This window comes from Chrysemys picta, chromosome 4, assembly GCF_011386835.1.
Source record: "Chrysemys picta bellii isolate R12L10 chromosome 4, ASM1138683v2, whole genome shotgun sequence".
NCBI lineage: Eukaryota > Metazoa > Chordata > Testudines > Emydidae > Chrysemys > Chrysemys picta.
Window position 1 is genome coordinate 148,934,030 of NC_088794.1, and position 26,992 is coordinate 148,961,021.

The 26,992-nt window shown below is 45.5% G+C and overlaps 1 protein-coding gene across 2 annotated transcripts in view; it reads left to right on the top strand.

Moving 5' to 3' along the window:
- Positions 1 to 3,398: 3,398 nt before the first annotated feature.
- The window catches only part of PYGL (glycogen phosphorylase L), a 41,368-nt gene continuing 17,774 nt past the window's right edge, over positions 3,399 to 26,992 (top strand). Inside the window, exons 1-9 of one of the 2 annotated variants that reach the window (XM_065593965.1) lie at positions 3,399 to 3,620; positions 4,077 to 4,335; positions 7,530 to 7,631; positions 10,418 to 10,496; positions 11,815 to 11,918; positions 22,319 to 22,450; positions 24,390 to 24,501; positions 24,910 to 24,992; positions 26,617 to 26,760. In XM_065593965.1, the coding sequence (XP_065450037.1) occupies positions 4,093 to 4,335; positions 7,530 to 7,631; positions 10,418 to 10,496; positions 11,815 to 11,918; positions 22,319 to 22,450; positions 24,390 to 24,501; positions 24,910 to 24,992; positions 26,617 to 26,760 (999 nt within the window). In that variant the 5' untranslated portion in view covers positions 3,399 to 3,620; positions 4,077 to 4,092. Of the gene's footprint in view, positions 3,644 to 4,076; positions 4,336 to 7,529; positions 7,632 to 10,417; positions 10,497 to 11,814; positions 11,919 to 22,318; positions 22,451 to 24,389; positions 24,502 to 24,909; positions 24,993 to 26,616; positions 26,761 to 26,992 lie in introns of both variants that reach the window. The other variant, XM_065593964.1, reaches the window with a different exon arrangement.

Below are 26,992 nucleotides of genomic sequence, written 5' to 3' on the forward strand. Positions count from 1 at the left end.
TCATCGGACGCTGCAGCCCACGAAAGCTTATGCTCAAATAAATGTGTTAGTCTCTAAGGTGCCACAAGTACTCCTGTTCTTTTTGCGGATACAGACTAACACGGCTGCTACTCTGAAACCATACACAAGCATGTACACTTCCGTACTAACTGGGTACTCAGTTTTAGGAAGTGGTAATTTAACTGATTTGGGTCATCATCCAAGAGAAAGCCTGTGGGTGTTACTTATCACCAGATCTTTAATCAGCCCATCCACTTTCAGCTCAGTGATCATTCACAGCAGGAGATGACACTGCCAAACAGAAGTGGAACAAAGGACAGACAGGATTATCAATCTCGTCCCTTCCAGGTATCCTTGGCTTTCAGGAAGCAATGTGCTGATGAACACAGGCCATTTTATCCTGTTTCTGTTGGGCAGTACAACTTGATTCCTCTTTTTGGAGGTGCTGGCATGGACCAATCAGATGGTGACCCATACTTCTTCTGAAGATTCAAAATGTCAAACCACAAGGAGAGTCATCCTTTCTCACCATCCAATCAGGGAAGAACCAACATCAGCTTTTGAGTTCTTGCAACTGGGACTGGAATTTTCTAGTCTCTTTGTGCAACACATCTTGTCACACCAGCTTGTGTCAGACAAGTTAGGCCATAACTGTTGGCACCATCTTTATGCTATATACCTTGAACACAGGCTGGCTTGCTCTGGTCAGCAACTAACCTCCACAAGTCGCTTTCTATGGGGCCCCTTTGTAGTGCATCCCTTGGCCAGTTTTGCAGTTATGCTTGCTCAAGTTGCAATTTCTCCTTCTCTGTGAGCTGCTTAACTGGACAGTTTAAAGTTCATATGATTTGCCAGACGCTGGGAATGGGCAACGGCGAATGGATCACTTGATGATTACCTGTTCTCTGTTCCTCTGGGGCACCTGGCATTGGCCACTGTCAGAAGACAGGATACTGGACTAGATGGACGTTCGATCTGACCCAGTATGGCTGTTCTTCTGATTTATACAAAGTCCTCTCCATATTCTTTGATGCTCTTTAAACTTATTTTACTAGTCCATTATACAATACAAAGTCACTTCAAGACCTGTGGTTTTCCAGCAGGTCAGAACAGTTGTGTAAATCTTCCTTTTCGGTTCTCCTTGTTTTAACAACAAAGGTAAGACCTTGGTATGTCTGGCTAATGGCTGAACTGAGTCCGTGCATTACCAAACAGTTACATTTCTGATTATTCCACTCTGTGGTCAAGTGTCCCTATAAATACACTATTAGGTTTCAATTCTTTTTATTTACTGCCTTTCAGCACCGGTGTATTTCATTAACTTGACAGCATAAGCATGCTTGATTGCAAACATTAGCCTTCCTTCCTTCTTCACTTTATGACTTAAACTAAGAGAAATCAATATGAATGCAACCTCTTTCTTTCCTAATGAGATTTTCATAATGTAATTCCTATGTGTGTTGGGATAAGTTTCCAAATAGCGCTCAGCTTCTGCTTGGCCCCTGATTAAACCTCTGGTCTATAGGCACAAATCGCATGTGTGCATCCTGACCATCAGTTAAACATCTAACCACTCAACAAGTCAATATAAATACCATTCCCCCCTGAGATTTAGACACCTAAAGTTGGGGCCTGTCAAAGGGTGGGCTCTCCCTTTCCAGCTGTGAGAAAGGTCCACAAATAAAACAAGGTTTGCCTACCATTTCCAAACTTTAGCAAAGTCCCAAATAAAAATCCTTCCTTTCCTGGTTATGACACACTCCCCCCTTTTCTTTCCTATGATTTTAATGTAGTGTAATAAGCCCAGCTGTATCTATTCCACAGTCACTTAATTTGTCCTGGTCATATTCTGGCCTATCCAGCATGGAAAGCAAGGGTGCGGATTCTCGTTCTACCAGGGTGGCACTTCCTAGAACCCAGACTGGTAACATGTAATACCCCATCACAGAGCCCAAAAATGTAGATACCCCAAATCAGAGGCTAATATTTGGCAAATTAGCCTGCTAAATCTGTGTGTGTCTGGGGAACAATGACCATGAAACTTCTTAATGATGGACACCATGGACACAGTTATTTTTCCAGTCATCTTACCAGGTGGGTGCTTTACATTCTGATGAATATGGAGGAACTCTCGCTGGGCCAAAGAGTTTAGTGGCAATTAGCACACGGGACTGCAGTTAGCAGGTGACCATTAACACAGGCTTAGTTTTACTAATGGTCTTCACATCTCTGAATTGTGTAGCCATTATATTTTCATTCCCATTTTCTATATACCATTTTTGTAGCTGTTCTTAAAGCATTTAGTTCATGGAGGATGTAAAATCTGTGTTCTTGGCATGGCGCTTGAAAGTGATAACTTACTCCACACCTTGCCACAGTTTGGGCTGGCGGCGGGGACGGGACGGGAAGCAGTCTACTTTTCTCACTCCTGTTTCTTTGATTTGGTTGGCTTTACCGAGATGGGCTACGATAATACACAGGACTGGAGAGTCAATACAAATGTAGCTGTAGGTTAACAGAAAAGTAGTAGTCGTATTTCATTCTTTATCAAGAAACTTGCCCTCAAGTGAAGACGGAGGTAGACAACAAATATTTGGAAGCAAGATAAGCTCTAATTTCCGGGGTGAGGCCTTGCAGTGTTTTCACATCGACTTCAATGGGAGTTAAACACACAGACCAATTATAGGAAAAGCAGGCCAGGCAGAACCAGGGGAGGGCGTGGACGAAATACTCCTAAGAAGGAGTGTTGATGTTTCTTTCCTTAAATTGTAGCTCTGGGCGAGGATTTGTTTTTTAAAATTTCAGGGCATGAAGATAAATCCCTTCTAAGGCTCTGAGAGCGCCAGGGTGGGTGAGCGAAGATCTTTTATTGGTACAGCCCTTCCGCTGGTGAGAGACAGGAGCTTTCCAGCTACACAGAGCTCTTCTTCAGAACTACACTCCCCTGTTCCTGCCTCTCCTCTTGGCTACACTGGCAGGAAGCCCAGGCCAGCCCTAACCCAGCCTACAGTGCTTGTTTTGAAGAAGCACTCGCTCCTCTGCGACATAGGGTGGGTCACTTTCCTGTGCTCCAGGGAGGCTGTGCACTGAACTGTTTGCGAATTGCTCCTTGAAGGGCGGGCTTCACCAGGCTGCAAGTTTGTTATTGTTCCAGGGAGCAAAAGTCCACAGCCGAGGCTGCTGCAGCGGAGTTTGTCCCCCCCCCCGATTCTGCCTCTCTCTTCCCAGCCCCCCCACCACAAAAGCCACCGAGCAGGCTCCGAGGTGGGGCTAAGGCCTTGCAAACAGGCCACCCCTCCCCCCTTTCCAGCCCCGGGGTCCTTCAGCCAACAAACACCAGAGCCCAGCGTGTGTCGGTGCAGGGTGCAGGCGGGGGCGGGGTTCTCCGCTGTCCCGCCCCGCCGGCCGCGCCCGCCGCTTCGCCTCCCAGTGACTGCAGCCGGGAGGCGGCTGTTCGCCCAGCGCGGCGCCAGCCCCCGGGAGAGGAACGCGCCAGCCCCGGCCGCGAGTGGCTGCTGCCCACGCCGCTCCCAGCGCCTCCGCCAACCGCGGGCTATAAATACCGGCGGGCGGGCCGCCGCCGCCGCCGCTGCTGCTGCTCCCCGAGCCCCGGCAGACGCGTGAGCAGCCGCCCCGAGACCGGGTAGGTGGCCGCCTGCTGCTCGCTGAGCATCCCCCCGGGGGGCGCCCTGGGCTGCGGGGAGAGCTGGGACCCGCCCCTGGCCCCCCTGTCCCCACTGCCCCACACCCTGTTTATGGAGGGGGTCGCCCCCCCCAAAGCACCCTGCGTGCACCCCTTGGAGAGGGTGGGGGTCCCCACACCCCATCCAGCCCTGCCCTTTTCTATCCCCAGGTGCTCCCCCCATTTATAGGCGGGGCAGAGGGAGGGGTCCCCTCCCGGGATCACCCAACCCTTCCCCTGCGGGGTGGCGAGGGAGCCCATCTCCAGCCCCCGTGGGGTGGGTGAGAGACCCCCCCCGGGCCCCCTTTCCCAGCCAGCTGAGTGTACCCCAAGGAGGGGAGCAGTCGGGGCTGAGCCTGTGTCCTACCCCCCCCCCCCCCCCCCCCCCCCGCAGCCCTGGGCCTGCAGAGATGTCGCGCCCACTGACCGACCAGGAGAAGAGGAAGCAGATCAGCATCCGTGGCATCGTGGGGGTGGAGAATGTGGCCGAGCTGAAGAAGGGCTTCAACCGGCACCTGCACTTCACCCTGGTCAAGGACCGCAATGTGGCCACCACCCGTGACTACTACTTCGCCCTGGCGCACACCGTGCGCGACCACTTGGTGGGCAGGTGGATCCGCACCCAGCAGTACTACTACGAGAAGGACCCCAAGGTGAGCTGGGGAAGCACAATGTTGGGGGGGGGGGTGCACTGGGTCTGCTGGCGAGTAGGTCCCCAAGGTTCAGGGAACCCAGTCCAGGATTACCAGGGGTACATGAGCCCCAGATGTGCACCAGGGAGGGCCACTCAGTAGGTGGGTAGCTAAGGGCCAAGGGGAGCATACTGGTGTGCAAGGTACCCAGGGCACAGTGGGGAGGGGGAAGGCACTGTGAGTTTGGGACCACTTCCTTGGGCAGGTCCCCAAGTCGGGGGACAGCTGTATAAATCCCTCAAATTATGGGAAGGGTGGGTAGCTTCTGCCTCAACATCAGGAGTGCTGGAACAACTTGTCTAGTGGGGGTGCTGAGAGCCATCGAATGAAACTGCAAAACCTGTATATGATGGAAACCACTTCAAGCCAGGGGTGCCTGTGTTCATGCTCAAGACCCTCCAAGGTTCAGGAGTGGGGAGGCTACTTCATGTCTGGCACAGGGCCAGCCCTGAGTAGATGCTGGCGATTAGGAGGAGGCATTACTGTCCTATCTTAAACCCCTCATGAGCAAACCTTGCTAAATCGCTCCTTGCTCTTGCTTTGCATTCAGCTGGAACTAGATGTTTTTAGGGAGAGAAGTGATCTGCTTCCTGATTCCAGGAGCTGGATTTAAACAAACTAGGCCACTTTTACTTGTTTTGCCAGTTGAACAAAACTTGGCTGCAAACACCGATATCCAACGCTTGGAAAGAAAGTGGTTTGCTGTATTGTACCGCAGCATTTCTTCCTGTGTATTCCCGCCCCCTTTTGTATTGTCCAATGGGTCTGGTCTTCCAACAAATATCTGGAAACCCTTTTAGGGTAAATTAGTTTAAGGGATCAAAAAGGCCAGAGTCTAGCTGACAATTGTGCTCAAAATAAAAGCAAAACTAATGGGCAGTGACAGAACTTCAAAGCTGTACGTGCTATAGTACTAGAGTTTAAAACTTTCTTTGAGCATTTTTGGAACACTTTACACGAGCCATTGCAAAAGTATAAGGAGCCTCTTTTTATGACTGTTGTGAAAGTGCCGTGTTAGCCATGGTTCACCATTGTTTATATATAAACTCTCACTTTCTTATATTGCTCTCAGAGTAGCAGCCGTGTTAGTCTGTATCTGCAAAAAGAACAGGAGGACTTGTGGCACCTTAGAGACTAACAAATTTATTTGTTAGTCTCTAAGGTGCCACAAGTCCTCCTGTGCTTCTTTTTATATTGCTCTGAACTTCAACTGAAGAAGACAGCCAAGCCAAAGTACATCTTTCTTACTCCCTGGCTATATTTCTTAACTCTGATCCTTATAATGTGGCAATAAGAAACCAAAAAGTGCAGAACATGTGTAACCAGAATTGAAAAGGTAATAGACAACTGTCATATCTCAAGAGACTTGTGTAGTGCTTCCTGTGGTCTGCAGCATTGCACATACAGATGGCATTTTTTTCTAGGAAAACCCAGGCCCTGTCATTCAAAAATTTCTAGAGTAGATGAGGCTTTTAGCAGCATACATGTTCTTCATGGAGACCCAGGGACTTTAGGTACTTGTGGGAACTAGGAGCATTGTTGGATCAAATGTAGCGGAGGAGGATGAGAACTCATGTATCCCATGACCAAGTGTGACATGTCCATCCTCTGAGCCCTCGGGCTCCTCTGAGAAGGAAGGGACTGAAGTAAAAAGGTCAAGCAGTCTCAAGTGAATTGGCTTAACATTCCTCTAGGGTCATTGCTTGTCCACTTTGGTTTATACTGAACACAGAACTGCGCTTGCTAGTGGATTAAACCGTAATCCTGTTTGTGACATCATTTGAAAGCCCCTCCCAATCTATCCAGTCTAATTACGTATCACAAGGCTGACCCTACCTTTGCTCAGCCAATGATGATTTCTCATATGTCTGCTTTTTCGACATGCACCTTTGCGCTCTTTCCCACACCGTGGCTTACATGTGGAAGGAACCCCCTGTCAAAATTCACAAAACTGCCACCTTCTCCTCTTCTAAATCCCTCCTTAAACCCAACCTCTGCTGTGATGCTCACAGATCGCTAGCAGGCATTGGCTCGAGTGGCATGAAGCTGTGACCACTGTGACCAGTTATGTAAATGTACTTGTCTTTACTGTTACCTTGCCTCCCACCTGTTGCATACTGTTAGTCCTAGATTGTGAGCTCTCTGGGGCAGGGGGACAAGTCTGAGTCATTTTGTGCAGCACCTAGCACCGCAGAGCCATGATCCCGGACTAGAGTCTCTTAGCACGACTGCAATAAAAATAACAAGCCTCGGAGGAAATTAAATTTCAGGGAACAAAGACTTGTATTATTTAGACTGTTTGCATCAAGGGAGATTATATCTAGATGTTTTGTTCAGGAAGCAGGAGTAGCTCTTAAAAGCACTCTGTGCACTGGAGTCTGGTCACTTGTTTGGCGTTTTTAAAGCCTGGTTTAATTTGAAAGGGCTGTTTCATTTACGTTTTAACTCTGTTTCATAAATAGACATGGGGCCCTTGACCTGAACATGCATACCTCTCATTGATACAATGAAACTGTCGGTCACAGGTTAAGGCTCTTGGAGGAGTTCTGATACCTTGTTCAAACAAAACTCAACCTCTTCCACCCCTGGACCTACCAGGCCCCTCTCCTCTCCCTGTGTGAGCATTAATTGTTTAAAAATAGCAGTGAGGCTGTAGAACACAGGGTTGGAAGTTGTTCGGCCTTTCCTCCATGTTACATGGCATGCTTTATAATTTTTTTTCCCAGCATCCACCCTAGTTCCAGCCTTTCCTTTGGTTACATGTACAGCATATTAGCAAAGGCCTGAAGCGGTCTGTCTGCAGACTCAGGAAGAGAGTGCTGTGTGGGGTTATCTCTACAATCCTAAAGGCTGAAAATGCCTTTTTTTTAAAGTGAAATCAGTGGGTTAGGATCCCTTACCCTCTGCCCAAAGTGGCTTTAAAAATTCATAAGCCGTGCTTATTTTAAATCAAGGCATCAGCTAATAATCAGGATTTTCTATTCAAGGTGTTACCTTAATAAAGACTTAAGAGTACTCCTGATTGATGATGAGAAGCTGGTTTTATTACTCTTGGATTTAGAAGATGCCAAAATAATGTTTCTAGATCTTGAACATTTTTGAGGAGACTGTTTCTATGTTTCAGTAAGATTTGTTTTCATTTTTCTTTGTTTCAGAGAGTTTACTATCTCTCTCTAGAATTTTATATGGGCCGTACCTTACAGAACACCATGATAAACCTTGGATTGCAGAATGCTTGTGATGAGGCAATTTATCAGGTAGGTGTGTTTATATTATGGTTTAGCTGACTAATATTTAGTCACTAGGGTTGGTTTGTTTGTTTGTTTTGCAGGGGGTGGAGAATATTGTAGACCAAGAATTCAATTGATCGACACCGTTTTAAATGGCCAAAGTAAAGGTCTTGGAAGAATGTTAACTGACTGGGTGTTCAGTGGGTTGGCTACATAAGGAAATGTCTTTGCTTTTGGCACCATCGGTTGACAGGATGTTACTGCATTTACAAAATTTCAGCATCAGAATAAACCTCGGGGTAAAATTCAACTTCCCCTTTTAACAGGAACAGAAATGTTACTTGTCACTGCTGTCTGAGGCTTGTGGGCTGGTCGCAGAGTAGGCGGCGTACAATAGTTACTTCTTAGCTAACAAGAGCATGTATGTAAACTATTAAGTGTTCTCTAAATCCAGAGTGACTCATGATTGTTTAGTAAAACGGAGGCATGCTGTATATTGATTTATTACTACCAGAGCTTCAAATCTTAACATTACATTAGTCTGTGTTTTGAGCATAATATTCCAAGACTTTGGGCCAAATGCCTCCTTACACCAGGGAGAAACAACTCCATCAGCTCCGGTGGACCAAGGTTATCTCTGGTCTGCAGTTAGCAGTGTTACTCATACTTGTGGTTGTGATCCCATGTGATACAGAAAGTGATCTTAAAATCAGCCAATAAACAATCAGCCTGTATTCTACCTGAAAATGTAGTACCCAGGTACAGCAGTGTATGTAAAACATATGCTCTGATACCATGGACATGTAAATCCTAATACTAAAGAGATGGAATCCACTTAATGTCACAACTTGCTGGAGTCTCAAAATTCTGTGGTCCTGATTCTCAGAGGTACAGAGTTCTCTCAGTTCTAACTGAGGTCAGTGGAAGTCTTGGGTTCTCAGCATATCTGAAAATCCAGGCCCTAAATCAGACTATTAAACTTTGGAAAAACAGAAACTTGTCCATTAGATGGTTCTACATAGAATCAATAGCGAAGAGTGGCATAAAACTAAAACATTTAGGATGGGCTTGAGATGACTAATGCAAACCCACTCATGGCTTGGCTTTGTTCCACCATTCATCATTGTACGACTGCTACTGTCGTTCCAAAGTTTTGAAAGTGGCTTTATTCCATTCTGCCCTTCACTGTCCTTGTACTCTTAACAGTATGCTCTCTAGTGTGTGGCATTTTTAAGCAGTTACACAGCAGGAGAGAGATCCTTCAAACAAATGGCTCTCCTTTTGAAACATATTTATTTCTGAATTTTTCACTTATACTTCACTCTTTCACACTACAAAGAGAATAGCAGTAAGGTGTGGGACTTGTTTTCAAAGAGGAATGTGTTTAGATTCTTTGTTCAAATATATCTTATGTTAATGTACCTCTGGAGTTACTGGAATGTACTGTTCTGGTTGATTGGAAAAGATATTGTTTAAATGTGTTTTTGTAACATGGATGATAGGGCCTGTAAGGTTTTATTCTGGGAAATTTTCAGCCTTGGTACTTGATTATTGATATGAACTGAGTAATAATGATTTTATAAAATATTCTTTAGGTTTTTTCTCAATAACTAAAAAGTTAATAATTTAACTAGCAGTAGGTGCTAACTTAAATAGATTTTCTATAGTATCTAAAGAAGTCTCTTTGTAAAATGTAATGCTGAAATATAACTGTAATCTAGTGCAAATGCTAGGTCCCTGCCCCATAGATTGCTAGGCCTAGTTTCATGTGGCATAAACTCTTTCAGAGTTTTCATACAGAGTACAGCATTTTCAAAAATTTTCTATATGTAGGCACAGCAACTTATTTACCCCCAAATGCCTAGCAAATTTCCATGTTAGAATCCAGTTCGTGTCCTAAAACTACTTCTTAGTATGTACCATGAGTTGAGCGGTTACCTTGTTAGATCCAAGCAATGCAGGATCAGATTTGGTCTGTATTTGGATGGGAAACCTTTGCAAAAATTGTAAAGTAGTATGTGTCACATAGACTATACTGCCAGAAATAAAGCAATGCCACAACCCGGTGTGAGGGGGCACTGTGCTTCTGGAGGCACTGTCTTTTGAATGAGATCTAAGGCCGATGTCCTGACAGCTGAAGATCATAAAAATTCTCTGGAAGAATAAGTGTGTTAGCCCTGGTGCCCTGGCTAACAACCAATGAAGTATTGATGCTTTTCATGCTCCGTTACCCTAGTAGTTTCAGGTGGATAAGCTATTCATTTAACGTCCTGAACTCTTGTGTAGTGTTCTTGTTATAGGTGGTTACCATCCTCCAAAAGTAGCGGTGTTTCACCGGTGGGCGAAATGTTTCTCTTCTATATTGTGAAGTTTTGATGAGCATGTTGGCACCTTCCGATGAAAGGTGCTATATAAGTCGGTTCCTTAGTTCAAGAACAGAAAGTGCAAGTGGGCGGGGGTTGAGGGGCTTACCTTGCTATTGTCCACAGTGCCTGGAACGGGTAGGGCAGCAAAGGTGCTTTGGGGGAAATTCACTGTTGCAGCTGCAGAGAGGAGTCTGGTTAAGCTTGGACTCCAATAAACAAGTTCCTTCTTGAGCACCTGCCTGCCAGGATAGGAACAAGGGATGATGTCGCAGTGCTGAATGAATTGTGTTCAGAGCTCCTTGTAGATGGGTTCTTTCCAATAGCTCTGTTTGCATCTTCGCTCCTGTGTTTCTCCTGCTCCCTCGTGGCAGGGTGGATGTTGTAAATGTTCATTCTGTCACACGGTTCAAGAGCACCAGAGCTCATCTCTCTTCTGTGTATATTTAGCTAGGGCTGGATATAGAAGAGCTGGAGGACATTGAAGAAGATGCTGGCCTTGGCAACGGAGGTCTTGGAAGACTGGCTGGTAAGTGAGTTTCCGGGATGTTATGATTTGAGAACATACCAAGCAGTTCAGTCCACATTGGCATTCTTCCCATGAACACTAGGAGCACTTGTCTGCCTGCATTGTGGTAGTACTTAGGCTCCAACCAGGGCCACGGTGTGACAGTTGCTGGCACACATATAGTACAAGTACAGTCCTTGCCCTGAAGCGCTTGCGATCTTAGCTGTTGATGAGACACCACAAGCAGACACAACCAAGGAGAGACAAGGTAACACCATAGTCATCCCAACTAGCATAATAAGGAGCAGTCTCAGCACATAACTACCTAATTATAAGTGTAAATTAAATACTCATGCCGCCTTGAACGTTGTGGACAATGCTGGTGGTAGGAAAATGAGTTTACTATGTAGGGCACTAATTTGTCCCATCTAGGTGATCTCCCTGCCTTTCCCTCACACCCCTCCCCTAATAAAAATGATTTCCTTTCATTCACTAAGCTGTCAGCCAAATAGTTTAGATATAGTCTGTTTCACTCTTGGACTCCACCTGTCATCTTCAGTCTGGCCTCTCCTTCACAGAAGCTCACTATCTCCTCTCTTCAGCCAGGCACTAATTGTAACTTGCAAAATGTTGACTCCAGAAAGTAGAGACACTGGCTGAATAATAGGATAAGAGACATGCAGATATATGACTTTGCTATAGTCGAACCAGTGGCCCTGCAAATGCTGTCTGTAGCACAGGACTGTTTTGGAGGAAGGTGCATGTCGGGGGAGGGAGGGACGGACTACAATACTCTTGGCTCGTATTGGTGCAGTATTGCATATGGGTCTGATGGAAAAGGAAGCAGGGCTGACTTCCAGACCCCGGTGATGATCCTCAGTTGCTTGAGTATCAGATCAACCTTGGGCTTCATTGTCTACTCAGAACGCTCTCCAAGGCCAGCTGTATCTTGACTCCCATCCACACCTGCTTTCAACCGGTGTGTGTTTAGTCCTCCAAGTACTTGGTTCCGTAGCATGGGAGGTGGTACGTGTGGTGTGGCAGGCATGGAGTTGGAGCCATATACACAATGTGGGAGGCGGTATGTGGTGATGCGTGTTATGCAGACAAGGAGTTAGAGCAATGGGAAGACGTGGAATGGAACAGAGATTGACTGATGGTCTCTAAGCCAGGCCTGCATAAGCATGCTGTGTCAATGTACCATTCAGCTTAGCGTGAAGTAGGGAGCTCTGTGGTTTTTATATTTGTGATGCTTTGTAAGCTTGTTGCTTTTGGGGGCTGATGAAATCATCATGGGAAACGTCGCTAAATACGTCCCTAAATTGTCTGTCCTTAACAGCCTGCTTCCTTGACTCAATGGCGACACTTGGGCTTGCTGCATACGGGTATGGCATCCGATACGAATATGGAATCTTCAACCAGAAGATCCGAGATGGATGGCAGGTACACATAAGCAGCACCCTGCTGCTTCCCTTCCCTCCTTCTAGAAGAAAAGAATGCGTCCTTTAAACACCGCCACTGGGGGCATGGGTCACTTGAGATGTTTTGTCCAGTTTATCACGTGTTGTCCAAGTCTGAGTACTTTAGATCTCTTGGGTTAGATTAATGTAGGCAGTGAAGTTCTTCAATACAAGATGCAGCATTCTATTAACTGGAGAAACATGCCCTGAAAGTCTGAAATGTGATTTTTATTATTTTATTTTTTTTGCGAGGGGGAAGGTGGTGTTCCCCATCCCCTGTAAAAGCTCTTCTAAATCCCGCCCCCTGCAATTGGCTTATTGATAAGTATGCCTTAAATCCTAAAACATGAGTTACTCTTGCTTGTAACATGGGGAAATAGAGGGTCATTCCTCCAGCAAAATACCCTCTTCCCCCCCCCCCCCCCAAAAAAAACCACACAAACAAAACTATTTGTGATGGTTGGGTGGGGATGGGGTTATGTTGCCTCTTTCTTCCATTTCCATGTCAAGACAGAGAGAATCCTTTCTACCCACCCCTCTGCAGCCACCACATAATGCCTCAGTGGACCAAAACCTAAGTCTGCCTGCCCTTGTGTCTGTAGTTATTTAACCTGATGCATTGTCAGGCCGCACTCCAGGCTGTTACATTAGATGGCTAGTGTACAGGAACTTAAGCCTTTAGAAAAAAATGCTAAATTTGATGTTTCTACTGTTGCAAAAACATGTGCTTAATGTAGAATTATTAAAGTTTCAGCTGCTTAAGAAGGTGAGTTTGCAGGATGTATTTAATGGTAGCCAGGGGACCGGCTGGGATGCTTGGAATTTCAGCATATCAAAATCACACACACACACACACACACACACACACACACACACACACACACACACACACACACACACACACACACACACACACACACACACACACACACACACACACACAAACTTTTTTTAGAATCATCTAACCAAATTGCTTCTCCAGTGACTTCAAAGTGCCTCCCCTTGCTTCTCCCGACAGTAGTACAATGTCTAAGCCGTGGTGTCAATACAAATATCAGCTGCTCACTGACCACTGAGGCGAACATTAAAAAAAAAAAAAGTCAGAAGTCCAGGTGGAGTTTATTTTAATACCTGAATCATTCAGTCACTATTTAAAACCTCAATGAAGCTACCTTAGATTCCAGCCTGTCCCACCAAACTGTGATGGAATTCAGGGAGCTTACGGCAGCTTTTAAATCTAGCTTGCTGGGGAGCGTGGGGTTGGTATTACAGTAGGTTGTAGGGGCCCTGACTGAAATCAGGGCCTGTTGCATTGATTTAGATGGAATATTTGGGCCAGGGTCAAAGGTATTAACATAACCTAGTCGTTGTCCAAAATTAACCTGTTTGGAACTAGGTTCAGGGTTTGGTATTCAGGGACCTCAGCCCACTTAGTACCATGGCAAACATGCCATTAAAAATCCTTATAACCTTTTACTAAAGATAAATCACTTGAAATGTCAAGTATTAAATAAGGCTTTCATTTTAATAACATCCCTTGTTTCTTTTAGCTAGAGAAGTTTTTTTTTAAAAAGAAATAAACCCGTCCCACTTTTGTTTGACAAAGTCTTAGATAGTAATAACTGTCCTTTTTGGTGAAGAAACAAAAGTTTGTTGAGATGGGCTGGAGCTGTCCTTGCTTGTTTAAAGCCCAATCCAGTCTCCTGGAAGATGAGACCAAACAAACACAAGGGGAAAGAAAAGAACAGCCAAGATAGAAAATGCAGCTTCTGGCTCTGACGTTGACTTTCACTTGCAATCTCCCTGCCGGAAAAACACAGGCCCTGAAGACTTATCAGCCCCTCCAAACATGGGCAAACATGTTTATGGCATTGCTTTTAGTTGCCACTCTGGTCATATGCTTACAGCAATGTTGTAAAATACGCAGTCTTGGCCGGCTAAGCTAGACTCTTATTAAACAGAAGGCAAAAGGAGAGAGAGGAAAGAAAATAAGGTGGGGAAGGAAAAGGACACACTGAAGGGAAAAGGGGACAAAGTCTCACATCCCAGGCTGTGGTTGGAATTTAGCCAGCGACAACATCATCTGGGGCCTTCTCTGTGGCCTGGTCTGATCAGGACATCTCTCAGAATTAGGACAAAGAAGGTCCAAGGTCCCAGGGGATGATGTGGGTGACAGCCATGATAAGGCTTGCTGCAGTGTTTGTTGGCAGACAGCTGCTGCTTTTACTAATTTTTCCCAATAGTCTTCTCGTTGTGAGAGCCCCTAAACGGAGTGGTGACTGGAATACTCCATCCTCTCTTTACTTTGTTCACCAATAGGTCTAATTTGAACACACTAGTTTGGGGATTTTTTTTTTTAACCTTACCAGTTATAATTTTAACACAGTCCTTGAGTGGCATTAGTAAAAACCTTTCTAAATTACATCTGTTTTTTTGTCTCCTTTTTGCATCCTTCTTTTAAACAATTTTATATAGGTAATTGTGACAATTTATGAACATTCACTCGCTCTTAGCAGTTGAGTTTAGAGTCAGGGTAAATTTGTAGGCCCAGTTATAACAGGCCTCATTGTAATAGGCATGGCATGGAGACACGCCCAGTAAGACAGTCACTGCCCTGAAGAGTTTGTCTGCCTTGTATATCTAAAGCTGTAAGGGTGGCAGAAAGGAAGTACCATCCCTGTTTGACAGATGGGGTGCTGGAGCACAGAGGGATTAAATGACTTGCCCAAGGTCACAAGGAGTCCATGGCAGAGCCAGGACATGAAGCCAGGTCTCCTGAGTCCCGTCCAGTACCCTAGCCACGTAACCCGCCTTCTCTCTGTTATGCAGGGTTGGCCCAAAAAGCATGAAACGATTTAGAAAATGACAAATGCAATTCTATTTGGACACCAGTATTGTAGGTTGGTAATGTTGACTTGTTGGTGCTTGCAGAATACTAATCTGTTTACAGCATATCTTGGCATAGCTGTGTTGCACGGAGAAACAATGGGCCCTTTGAGTTCACCCAAATGAATCGTCTGTGGAGCAGCGACTGGCCAGACTGAGGTGTTCCTGCCTCGCTGCTCTAAAATTATACTCCGGGCTGACAAAAGACACTTCCTTGTTGAACTTTGCAGTGTTTGAATAATAAATGGCTCATTTATTTTGCCCATATTTGAAACCTGTGCGCACACTGCAGTTAAAGTGCAGTTAGATGCCAATGTGTAGCTGTAAACTGTGGGGTTTGGTGAGTAGCGTGCGGTGGAGGAACGGCACCAAGGGAAGATGCCTAATTGTGGCACTGCCATGCTGGAGAAGCCATTTATAGTCCTGGGGCTAAATTGAGCCATAATATAAAAAGGCCTAAATCTCATTGACCTCACTGGAAGCTGCACCCACCCATGCTGGGATTGAATTTGGTGTCTCGTGCTCATTGGGCAGTGGAATTGGAAGAGTGATAAGGGCAGTGCACCTCTTCCTGAGGCAGGGAAGGGTTACTTTTACATGGCCGAGGAGCAGCATCGACTGACCCCCAACAGAAGGATTGGGACGACCCAGGGCCACAAGGAGGGAAAGGAGAAGATTCTTGGGTCTTTCTCAGACAGAGAAGCCCCCCTTTCTTTTTACCCCATAAAGGAGAAAGCTGAGGTGGGGAGAAAGAAAGATGCACTTGCAGGGACAAAATATCAGTGAGCGCTGGCCTGAGTGGAAATGAGGTGATGGAGGTTAGAGATTGAAAGACCCAGGCCAATCCCACCCATCCTCCAAGAAAGGAGGTTCTTTCCTGGCTCCTGAGCTCAAAGGTGCCCATTCTTATTAGGGGACAGCTTCAATCCTTTGGGTTATGGGTCCTGGCTTCTGGCTCTTTGCAAACTGGGAAAGTCCTTTCTTTGTGACAGGCCTAGCTGTCCTCTGCCAGCTGCAGTGCTCCAGTCTTCCTGTTTCTTGTGTTAAGCTTTCACCTGGAGCTGTAATCTGAAACTCTCCTTTATTAGCATAAATCTGTGGTATCCAGCTCTTCTAATGGCCCTGGAAAATTTGTATACATTTGTGTGTAAATATATATTTATTTTAAAGTCTAGTCAACATTTCACGTTTGGCCTGGCCTCTTATCTGCCCTGCAGTTGATTATACAGAATTCCATCTGACTCATGGAAAGGGAGCAGTGACTAATTGTAGGAACAACCAGCCGTCCTCAGCGTGCAGTTTATAACTTCTTTCCTATTAAAGAGCTGCTAGTTAAACAGCAGGGCAACGATTTTTCTTCCTCACTCTTTGGTTGCTTTGTCTGAACATGGCCTTGTCCTCTACTCCTATGACCTGTATGGAATTGCTGTCTCCCCTACAGCTCTAACACAGCAGCATTAAGGCAGTGTCTAATCTATATTCTTCCATTTAGCAGCACTTCTTCATTGAGGTGCCAACCTGCTTCATTAGCAGGTCTCCAGGATGAGGTTTAAATTCTGATTAAATCTATTCCTGTCTCATCACACTCACAAGATCCAGTTGAGTTGGTGAGCAAACAGGGAACCAATTATCTTGTAAACCGATCTGGTCTTAGACTATTCTAATCTTTGTCTAGAAGAAAGCATATTAAAAGGAATGTTTCTCTGTCAATGGTCATCTGCCTCTCATGGAGCTCCAGTGCTCTTATAGCTCTAAAAATACTCTGATATATTTGGAGCTGTACGGTCTTGAATTGATGTTGAAAGCCAGGTTTTCCACAACTTTTTTTTTTTTTTTTAAGCAAGTGAGTTGTTGAAATTGGGGAAATCATTAACTGAAGGTCTTGCAAACTGATAACCAGGGTTCAATGTAGAGATTACAAAACAGAGATGCCCAGGCTAACCCATGACTGTCAACATGAGCAGTTATTGGGATGTTAAAAAACTTGAAATAAAGCCTTTTACTGGTTGATGTTGCATGAAATTAAAAATGTAACTATGTAAAGCGATCCTAAATGTTTCTTCTTTTAGTTTTATTTAAAGTGAACATTAAGGGTCAGATTAGAGATGCCTGATGTGGGTATAAGTGTCTTTTGAATTTTCATGTGCAGTTACCATAACTGGACATGCAAGTCAGGCTTTGTGCCGGAGAATGCACAGAATTCTAGATGCCCAGTTTGCACATCAGCTCACAGACTGTGCATTTTTAAAGAAAATCTTCAGGCCTCTGTTCTGACAATCTGTCCCCGAATCTCTGAACAATGTGGTTCTCCAACTCTCCTGTGCATGGATTCTCCCAAAGAAATCAGGCTCTCCAGCTAATGAACTTGGCAACTCTTTGTGCATCTATAGATCAGCTGCCACAAAGCCTCATCCAAGAGCCATGTGAACAAATGATTAAACCAATTGTAATGGAATGTTAACCTGTATATACTGGTCAGCCACTAGGTGGTACAGTGTGTAAAATGCCTTATTTAAAGGAACCTCACCCAGACCTGCCTTCCTCAGCATGCACAGTTGACAACTTCTTTAGTTAAAAGCAGGGCGGTGACTTTTGTTCCTCACTCTTTGGTTGCTTTATCTTAACATGGCCCTGTACTCTACTCCTATGTATTTAAAGCATCTTATGATTAACTCATCTGGTGTGTGCAAGCTCTGTAGCCAGACCATATCTGGCACAGGAACATGACATGGTGTCAGGAATAAACGGAGAACAGAAATAGAAGGAAAACAGCAACAAAGGTTGCAGGATCTCATCAACATGCCACTCTTCAATGCCCCAGAGAACTTCAGCTTTAGCAAGCCGTCACAATGGATCATAGAATCATAGAATATCAGAGCTGGAAGGGACCTCAAGAGGGCATCTAGTCCAACCCCCTACTCAAAGCAGGACCAATTCCCAGCTAAATCATCCCAGCCAGGGCTTTGTCAAGCTGGGCCTTAAAAACCTCCAAGGAAGGAGACTCCACCACCTCCCTAGGTAACGCATTCCAGTGTTTCACCACCCTCCTACTGAAATAGTTTTTCCTGATATCCAACCTGGACCTCCCCCACTGCGACTTGAGACCATTGCTCCTTGTTCTGCCATCTGCCACCATGGAGAACAGCCGAGCTCCATCCTCTTTGGAACCCCCCTTCAGGTAGTTAAAGGCTGCTGTCAAATCCCCCCTCATTCTTCTCTTCTGGAGACTAAACAATCCCAGTTCCCTCAGCCTCTCCTCATAAGTCATGTGCTCCAGACCCCTAATCATTTTTGTTGCCCTCCGCTGGACTCTTTCCAATTTTTCCACATCCTTCTTGTAGTGTGGGGCCCAAAACTGGACACAGTATTCCAGATGAGGCAACTTACCAAGACAAAAGCTTTGCATTCAGTGTGTGAGTGATCAAAGACAGCCAGGCAACCATGATGGGCCTAGTGAGAAAGATGGAAGAACTCAGTGGGGAGTTTGATGATATTGGACTCTTGAGAGGAGATCCAGTACAAAGCAAGTTGAGAGAGAATGCTGAACCATACAGTGTACCAACACCCCTACCAGAGAGACCTTGGAAAAGACTAGCTGCAGATTTATGCAAATTCAGAGGACATCATTACCTGGTCATTGTGGAATATTCTTGAATGACATAAGATGTTGCAGTGTCATTGAGAAGCTGAAATGCACTCTTGCTCACTTCGGTATTACAGAACAACTGTGACGGACAACAGACCACAATTTACTGCAGCGGAATGCAAGTCTTTCTGAACAAAATAAGATTTTGATCATATTACTAGCAGCCTACCTTAGGCACAAGTGAATGGAGAGGCTGAGAGAGCTGTACTGACAGCCAAGAAAATCCTACAGCAGGAAGATGCATTCCTTGCTCTTCTGAGTTACAGATCAACACCCCCAACCGCTACTGGATATAGTCCAGCACAACTCCTGAGGGGAAGACAACTCAGATTCTTTTCCAAAGTTGGACCAGTAGTTCTGTCTCCAAAGTGAAGAGAGTAGTCCAGTTGAATAAAAAGGCTAAGGGAGTTTATGAACACTTCTGCAACAGACCTCACTCCAAGAACTGCCAGGTCTAGAATCTGTTGATGGTATTTGTGTCAAATTGAATGGAGAAAATGGACAACTCCAGCTGTTGTAAAGAAAAAGAATTTTGTACCTAGATCATGTGATTGAGAACAACAATGAAGAGTTCAACAGAAACTGTCAACTTCTTCTATGGTTTGCTCTGTTGATTGTTGAGGAACAAACTCTACAGATGGCCGATGCAGAACAAAAAAACTCTCAAGGATTCCAAGTGAGAGTCAGTCGTTGCAACTAATGGACAGCCCGATGACCATGTTACACATTCAGGCCATGTGACTAGAAAACAGTACGATTTAGAGACCGTTAACGGACTGATACATTGAACAGACTATCTCGCTGTCTGAGGTTTAAAAGTGTAAATGGTAGGAACGTAGAACTTAAAGGAGGAGAGATAATGGAATGCTAAAGTATAAAACTGTTCAGCCACTAGGAGGCACTGTGTCTAAAATACCATATTTAAACAAATCTCAGCCAGCATTAAAGGGTCTTATGATGATCCCATCTGGTGTGTATAAGGAACCTGTTGACCAGTCTATATCTGGTACTGGAACGTGGCACTAGTGTGTCCCTTACTGTCCATGGCTGCAGCACCCCTTTAGTTTAGGGCTTTCTAAGATGGGGACCTCTTGGGAGGGCTTCCTTTTGAAGTATGACCCATGGGAGGGCCAAGAGGCAGGGTGTGGTTCTGCTTAGTCCTAACCTTTTAGGAGTTTATCAAAGGCATAAATGGGAGATGGAGGTCCTCTTTCCACTGGCTTTCGATGAAGGATGGGTGCCTAAGGTCTGCACCTAAGATATTGCGTCGGTATAACTAGGTTGCTCGGGTGTGAAAAATGGACACCCCTGAGCGACACAGTTAAACCAACCTAACCCCCAGTGTAGTTACCGCGAAGTCAACAGGAGAATTCTCCTGTCAACCTAGCTGCTGCCTCTCAGGGAGGTGGATTATTCCCATTGGCGTAGGGAGCATCTTCGCTGGAGCGCTGCCGTGGCGCTGCTGGAGCATCTTAAGTGTAGATGAGCCCTAAGAGAACTCTCTGCCCCATGCGTTAAGTGCTCCCTCTTATGTGTTAAGGAATCATGCCTGGGGCGTGTCTTTGTTGATCATTTTAATTAGGCTATGTCTGCGCTACAGCCTGTACCAGAAAAACTTATGTCACTCAGGGGTGTGAATATTCCACCCCACTGAGCGACATAAATTACACCGGCACATCGGCGAGAGAACCACTGGCAAAGAGCATCTTCGCCACATGCAGTGCAGCTGTAACTATTGACAGGGCCTTATAGAATGCTTGCCAAACCCTGTATTCTCTAGAAAGTGCTGCAGAAGGGAGAAGTAGACTGGAAAATAAGAATGCAATAGTTGAGGGGGAAGTGAGGCAAACCAGGAGTGTCCACATAAGACGATAAATCCAGAGTCCCCTAGGTGCCAGTCAGTGCATGGACAGAGCCTCCCCCAGATTTGTCCAAAGTTACCCCCCTTATTGCCCTTCATCTTCAACAGGTCCCTGGGTATCTATTTGCTTCCTGCCTCCTGTGCCACTGAGCTCCTGTGACCTAGCGCTGTCTGACCTTGTTACACAGCTAGAGATCAGGATATAGAAGGGGGGTAATAGCAAAAGCCACTGGTAATAATACAATTAGATTGTAGCTCTCTTGTCTTACTGACCAAAACTGACACCTAATCAGGCTGAGGATCAGGTTAAGTAGAAGACTTCCGCTCCCTTGTCTTCTGCATGATGTGACAGAATGACCAGCCAGCCCTTTTGCTCCAGCCGTGGGGTGAGAGAGAACACTCGCTCTTCTGCAGCGCAGCAGGGAAGGGTCTGCTGACCCTGTGAAATGTGCAGTTGATATAACCACCATATACTGCATTACCTTAATGCATTGTAGTGTTTAAGGTAGTTGCCTGCAGCATAGATGTATTGCTGTTGCCCAGAGTTTGCTTCAATTAAGAGATGGGGGGGGGAGGGGTAAAAGTCCCCCCGCTCCTGTAGTAAACATTTTTTTATCAAAATAAAATGTAAAAATTGCTGCTACTTCCTTTCCTCTTCTCTCATGTCCCAGGTTAGCAGAGGTACAAAGACAGTGTAGAGACTACACTGGCATAATTCAGGGTATGTCTACACTTACATTTTATAGCACTCTAACTTGCCAGCTCAGGGGGGTGAAAAATCACCCCCCTGAGCGCAGCAAGTCTGAGCGCTTTAAAGCGCGCGTGTAGACAGGCTCCCAGCGCTCAGAGCGAATCCCCTCGTGGAGGTGTATTACCAGGAGCGCTGGGAGAGCTCTCTCCTAGTGGTTGCGCGCGACCACACTCACACTTCAAAGCGCTGCCGCGGGAGCGTTCCCACGGCAGCGCTTTGAGGCTTCCAGCGTAGACATACCCGTAGTCTTCCAATTCTTTGAGTCCCAATTGCCATGTCCCTTTCACAGTGGCAAATGCCCTATTTCTATAAAAGATGAGTGAGTTCCAATTGTCCGCATATGTGGAGTCTACTTACCCTTGATATTAAGTTTTTGGCAGTAGGACAGTGATATGCAGAGTTGCCTTCCACTGTTAATACTGGAAAATAACATTTCCCCCCCCCCTTTTTTTTTTTTTTTGTTTTGTTCTGAAATGAATCAAATGCTGAGAGAAACACACAGCTCCAAGGAATAACCTGAAGCACGACTGTTTTTAAACTCCCCCCCTCCCCCCCGAATTTTCCTAGGACTGTGCTCAATATTGATAAAACCATCGGTGAACAAAAAAGCAGCCCTATTCTTTCCAGGATTCAGTAACTTCTTCACAATTCTCTGTACTCTTTAGGCCTCATCCCAGTATCTAAATCGGAAGCAAGAACTGAGGCATTTTTCTCTGGTTGTCTTTGACCCATTACAGCCCTGAGTCCACTTATTAGATTTCTCTAACTTATTCATATGCTTCCCATTCACTTTTACGTTCGTGGGCTGGCTTCCTAGCAAAGAGAAACCTGTGGGGCACAGTCTGAGCCCAGGGCAGTTGGTTCGGGCTTGTGTGACTGGGTCTGCAGAGCTAAAAACAGTAGTAGGTGCCTGGGCTCCAAGACTCCCCACACACTGGGTTTGAGTCCAGGCGCTGCTGTTTTTAGCCTTGCAGCCGGAGGCCCACGAGCCAGTCAGTTGACCCGGGCTCTGAGACTCTGCACCATGTGTCTTTCTTTGCAGCACAGACCTACCCTAAGAGCCCTCCAACTCCATCCAAACACTTGGATGTACACTCTATTCCGTGCCCTAAAAATATCACCTCTTCGATCCCAAATGTTTCCTTGTTGCATTAGTGCAAACGGTGGCATTTAGTTCGTTTGCTTCGCCTTGCACAAGATGCGGGTAAAAATGGTTCTGTTTAACTATCCCCCTTCTAGGTGGAAGAAGCCGACGACTGGCTTAGACACGGCAACCCTTGGGAGAAAGCCCGTCCCGAGTACATGCTGCCTGTCCACTTTTATGGAAGAGTGGAACACACCAAGAGTGGACTGAAGTGGGTCGATACGCAGGTACTGACGAGAGCTGGGTCGTGCACAGGCACTCCTGGGCTGTTGAAGGAAATGCATCCTCTTTTTTATTTATTTATTTTTCATAAGCTAGAAACTTTGAGTATTTTATCCTGAAAGAAAACTTCCTGCAGTTCCAGTGCAGGAAAACTGATGCCTGTCGTTCCTTTGCTGTTGTTTAAGGGACACTGTGGCTTGCCAGCAGAGGGGTCTGTTTAGGAAGGATATAAACTGGGATAAATCTGTGGTGGCACCGACATCTTGGTGGCTTATTCCTGCCATAAACTGCAAGGCAGCTCAACGTGACAGATCTGTGATTACTCCTGAATTCTACTGCAGCTCTTTTTGGCCCTCCTTAACCCGGAATCCTCTTTCGAGTTCAATACAAAGTCTGTGGAAACTGCCACAGAGCTTTGAACGTCCCACCTGCATTTAATGGCCAGTTTAAAGTGGAGCAATTATATGGTGGGAGCCTGCCACCAGATGAAGAAGCTGTAGACATCTGGGGGGGAAGTGGAGGTGGGGAAAGATATTTCTTTAGAAACTGCTCTACATGAAGGTTAAAAAAAATCTTATTACTTAATGTAATTAGTAGAAATGGAGGAAGTTAGTAAGATTCAGCAGGTTGTAAAGTAGCGTTCTTCTCTTACTGGTGTGTGTGTGTGTGTGTGTGTGTGTGTGTGTGTGTGTTTTCATCGTTTCCTTCAGCATATTTGTTCAGCTGTTTATGTCCACGGAAATGAACTGACGCTCTGTACTGTGGTCAGAGAAGAAGTCTGCAAGATGCAGCACATTCGTGTTGCTGACAGGAAACGAGCCATAATCCTCTAAGAGACCACAGCTGAGCGAAGGCTGGCCTTGCAAAGAAATTAACCAAACATTTTAAAGCGCCTCCTAGCCCTGGCCTTGCAGTCTGGGCTGATACCAGTACTGGGAGTGGGAAGGAAAACTTCACCTTCACCCCTGAGCACAAACAACCCTGGCAAAATATCTAGTGAGCTAGTAATGGGCAAACATCTGACCAGGCCTCCGTGCTGGTAACTGCTCAGCCTACAGATACCATATGGTATCTCTGCTGACAGTGCAATCTGTCTGTGTGGAGCTGGCAGGGAAATTGTGGGGGGTTTCCCAGACACCCCATCTTCAGATCGAAGTCTGAGCAACTTCTCTTTGCAGGCTGGAGAGGATGAGTGCTGATTAGCTTTCCCATAACACTAACACTCCCCCTCTTCTTCCTCCCAACCCTGTGTCCTGCATTCAAGCACTTTCCAAAATCTAGATGGTTGCAATGGGTGTATAAGGGCAGGGAGCAATGTTCCCAAGCATATTTCTAGAATATATTCTACACCCCCCCCCCCCTTTAAAGGTATAAATGAGTGATTCCTATTGCTGTCGTTGGAGACCTAATTGCAAATTCTCCCTTTTAAGGAGCGGTCAGTATTCAACCTGGTTAGCCATGACTTGCTTTTCTAACTCTATTTCTAACCGGTTTTTGTGCATTTCAAGCACGATATCTTTATGGCAACCTTGTCGGGTTTTTTTTAAGTTAGCAAGAGAATCCCACCAATGTTCTGAGCAACGAATAATTTGTATACTTAGTGGGGTGTCAAACGGACTATTAAGGGCCCGATCTACAGCCTGTTGAAGTCAGTGGAAAGACACTTACTGATGCCATTGGGCTCTGAATTCCATGTCGTTTCAACATACGCTTTCCATGGGCCTGATCCATTGTGCTTTGAAGTCAATGGGAATCCTTTTATTGACTTCAGGTGGTTTTGGTCAGGCCCCATGTGTAGCCTTGACCGACACATCTAAGGGTGTGCTGTGTTTCTGGGAATAGTAGGAATATCGCAGGAAGTCACGCTTTAATTCCAGCCTCTCCTCTATAAAAGACCTTCAAATCTGGCTCACCACAGGTCATACTGTAACCCCTGTGTAATAGGTGGTCCTTGCCTTGCCCTACGATACCCCTGTGCCTGGATACATGAATAACACCGTCAACACCATGCGGCTGTGGTCTGCTCGGGCACCTAATGACTTCAACCTCCGAGACTGTGAGTACCTCTTCTGTGAAGTATTCGCTTCGGTCTGAATCTCCCCACATCTGAGGCCAATCACATGCTTTGCGGTGAGGGGGGAGGAAGAGGCGGGCTGCCAGGGAGAGTAGTGAAATGACATGGATGATGGAATGCTGCTGGGACAAGGACTGGAACTTACTATTTAACCATCTATAAATGGAAGTTACTGGGGGGGAGGTAGTCAAGGAGGAAGGATCCAGTTTGAATAGCCCAGTAACCGGGCCTGCTCCTGACTCACCTGTTTTTGACAGTCAAGCTTGTGTTGCTTTATTGTCCGATTTTCCCCCATCTTTCTGTAATTCCTCTGACTGTTCTTAACTGTGTGCAACCCATCAAGCCTCTTGTGCAACATGCGCTTGCACTGACTCAACCCTTCCCTTGTAGTTAACGTTGGAGACTACATTCAAGCCGTCTTGGACAGAAATGTGGCTGAGAACATAACCCGTGTCCTCTATCCGAACGATAACGTAAGTCATCCAAAAACTGCTAAAGGTTTCACTGCTTGAGGCTGTTGCTCGTTCCAGTTTGACTAGTTAGCTGAAGCAAAACCTCCTCATGCCCAGACAGGGAAACAGATTACTCCTGCTCTCAGTGTTAGACTACTGGAGCAGTGGGTGTATCCGAAACGTACCAACAAAAGAACAATGCCTCCGTGCACTGTGGGCAGCGAACACTGAGCAGTTTCAATCAGCATCACTTCATGGCTTTCTTATGTTAGCCTGATACTATGTTGGGGTTCCAAACACTGCAGAGGAGTATTTTAAAATATTCATTGCAAAGAGGGACGGGGGGGGTTAAAAGCATCTAAGAAATTTAGGAGCACAAGTTTTACTGAAGGCTGTGACTTGTGCTCCTAAATCACGTGGGCACTTGAAAACACCACCCGAAATTTTAAAGAGCGAGAAATGAAGTTATGCATGTTGTAAAAGGCTGCCTTTCATAAACCCTGAATTCTTGTGACTAATTTGATCTGACAAGGCCCTTTAAAGAGAGAAATCAACAAACCCGGGTTAGGGAATACGTCTTAAATCCAAAACCAGTCAGGCTGACGATGCTCCAGCCGAACTCACCCAAGGTCAAAAAATGGCATGAGGTTAAATTCATTGTTCCTTTGCTATTAGTGTGCATTGGGTCACTTTTGTTTTGAAGCCTAATATTAGGCACCCGATTTTGAAAATGTTGGCCTAAGATGTGTTTGGCTTCCTATGTGTTTCATTGCCAGAACTCCCTTTAACTGCCTCAAAGCAGAGAACTGGCCCCAGTAGGGATGGGATTTGACATGCTGTCCAAGTAAGGCATGCTGGTGCCCTGCCTAGGAGTGTGAAGAGTTACTCCCACCTCAGTTCAGCACAAGGAGTCCATAGTTACAGGTTAAAACCAATCGCGGGGATTATAACACTGAAAAGAATCCGTACAAATGAACTTTCTTCTTGTCCTTTTCTGCCTTTTCCCTTTGGCGATTTCACGCACTGAAGGCAAGGGAAAACAAACTGGACAGCTTCCTTCTTTCTAGTCAGGTTCAGTTTTTCATTCTTCTGCATTGGCACAATGCTGCAATGTTGAAGTTGCAAATGCTGCTGGGGAAATACCAAAACCAAAAAGTAATGTCATCTTTAAAAAAAAAAAAATTACAGTTTTTTGAGCAAATTACCTAGGAAGAAGTCCTTTTAAAACCAGTCAATTTGACTGGGTTGCATAGTACAAATGTCAAGTATCAGAGAGGTAGCCATGTTAGTCTGGATCTGTAAAAAGTGACAGAGTCCTGGGGCACCTTATAGACTAACAGAAGTTTTGGAGCATGAGCTTTCATGGGTGAATACCCACTTCGTCAGACGCATGCTCCAATACACGTGTCTGACGAAGTGGGTATTCACCCACGAAAGCTTAAGCTCCAATACTTCTGTTAGTCTATAAGGTGCCACAGGACTCTTTGTCGCATAGTACAAATGGTATTCAGCAAGACAGCACTGTAAGGTTAGAACAACCCAGATCAATTAAGCTCAAACCAACTGAGAATTCAGCCCTGTTTGTACTGCATCTGTCCCTTAAAGGTTCAGATTGTGTAGCATTCCTGTCTGTTCTTGCTTGTAGTTTTTCGAAGGCAAAGAGCTGCGGCTGAAGCAGGAGTACTTTGTTGTGGCTGCCACCCTCCAGGATATCATCCGACGTTTCAAAGCATCCAAATTTGGAAGCACGGAAAGCGTTCGAACTATGTTTGATTCTTTTCCAGATCAGGTAAACATCATGGGATAATGGCCGAGTGAAGTCTGTAATGATTGAGTTTCAAAGCATGCGTTCCACTTCCTCATAAATGTTTTGGTGGTGAGGACCAACTGGGCTTCTCAGGATCTGATATGATATTTCCTAGACTAAGAACTCGCTTTCAAACCACCCAGCTTCAATGGAGGGAACAAATTCGTGGAAAGGTAGCACATTTGATGTGTCTGGAAGCAGTTAGCTGAGAGGC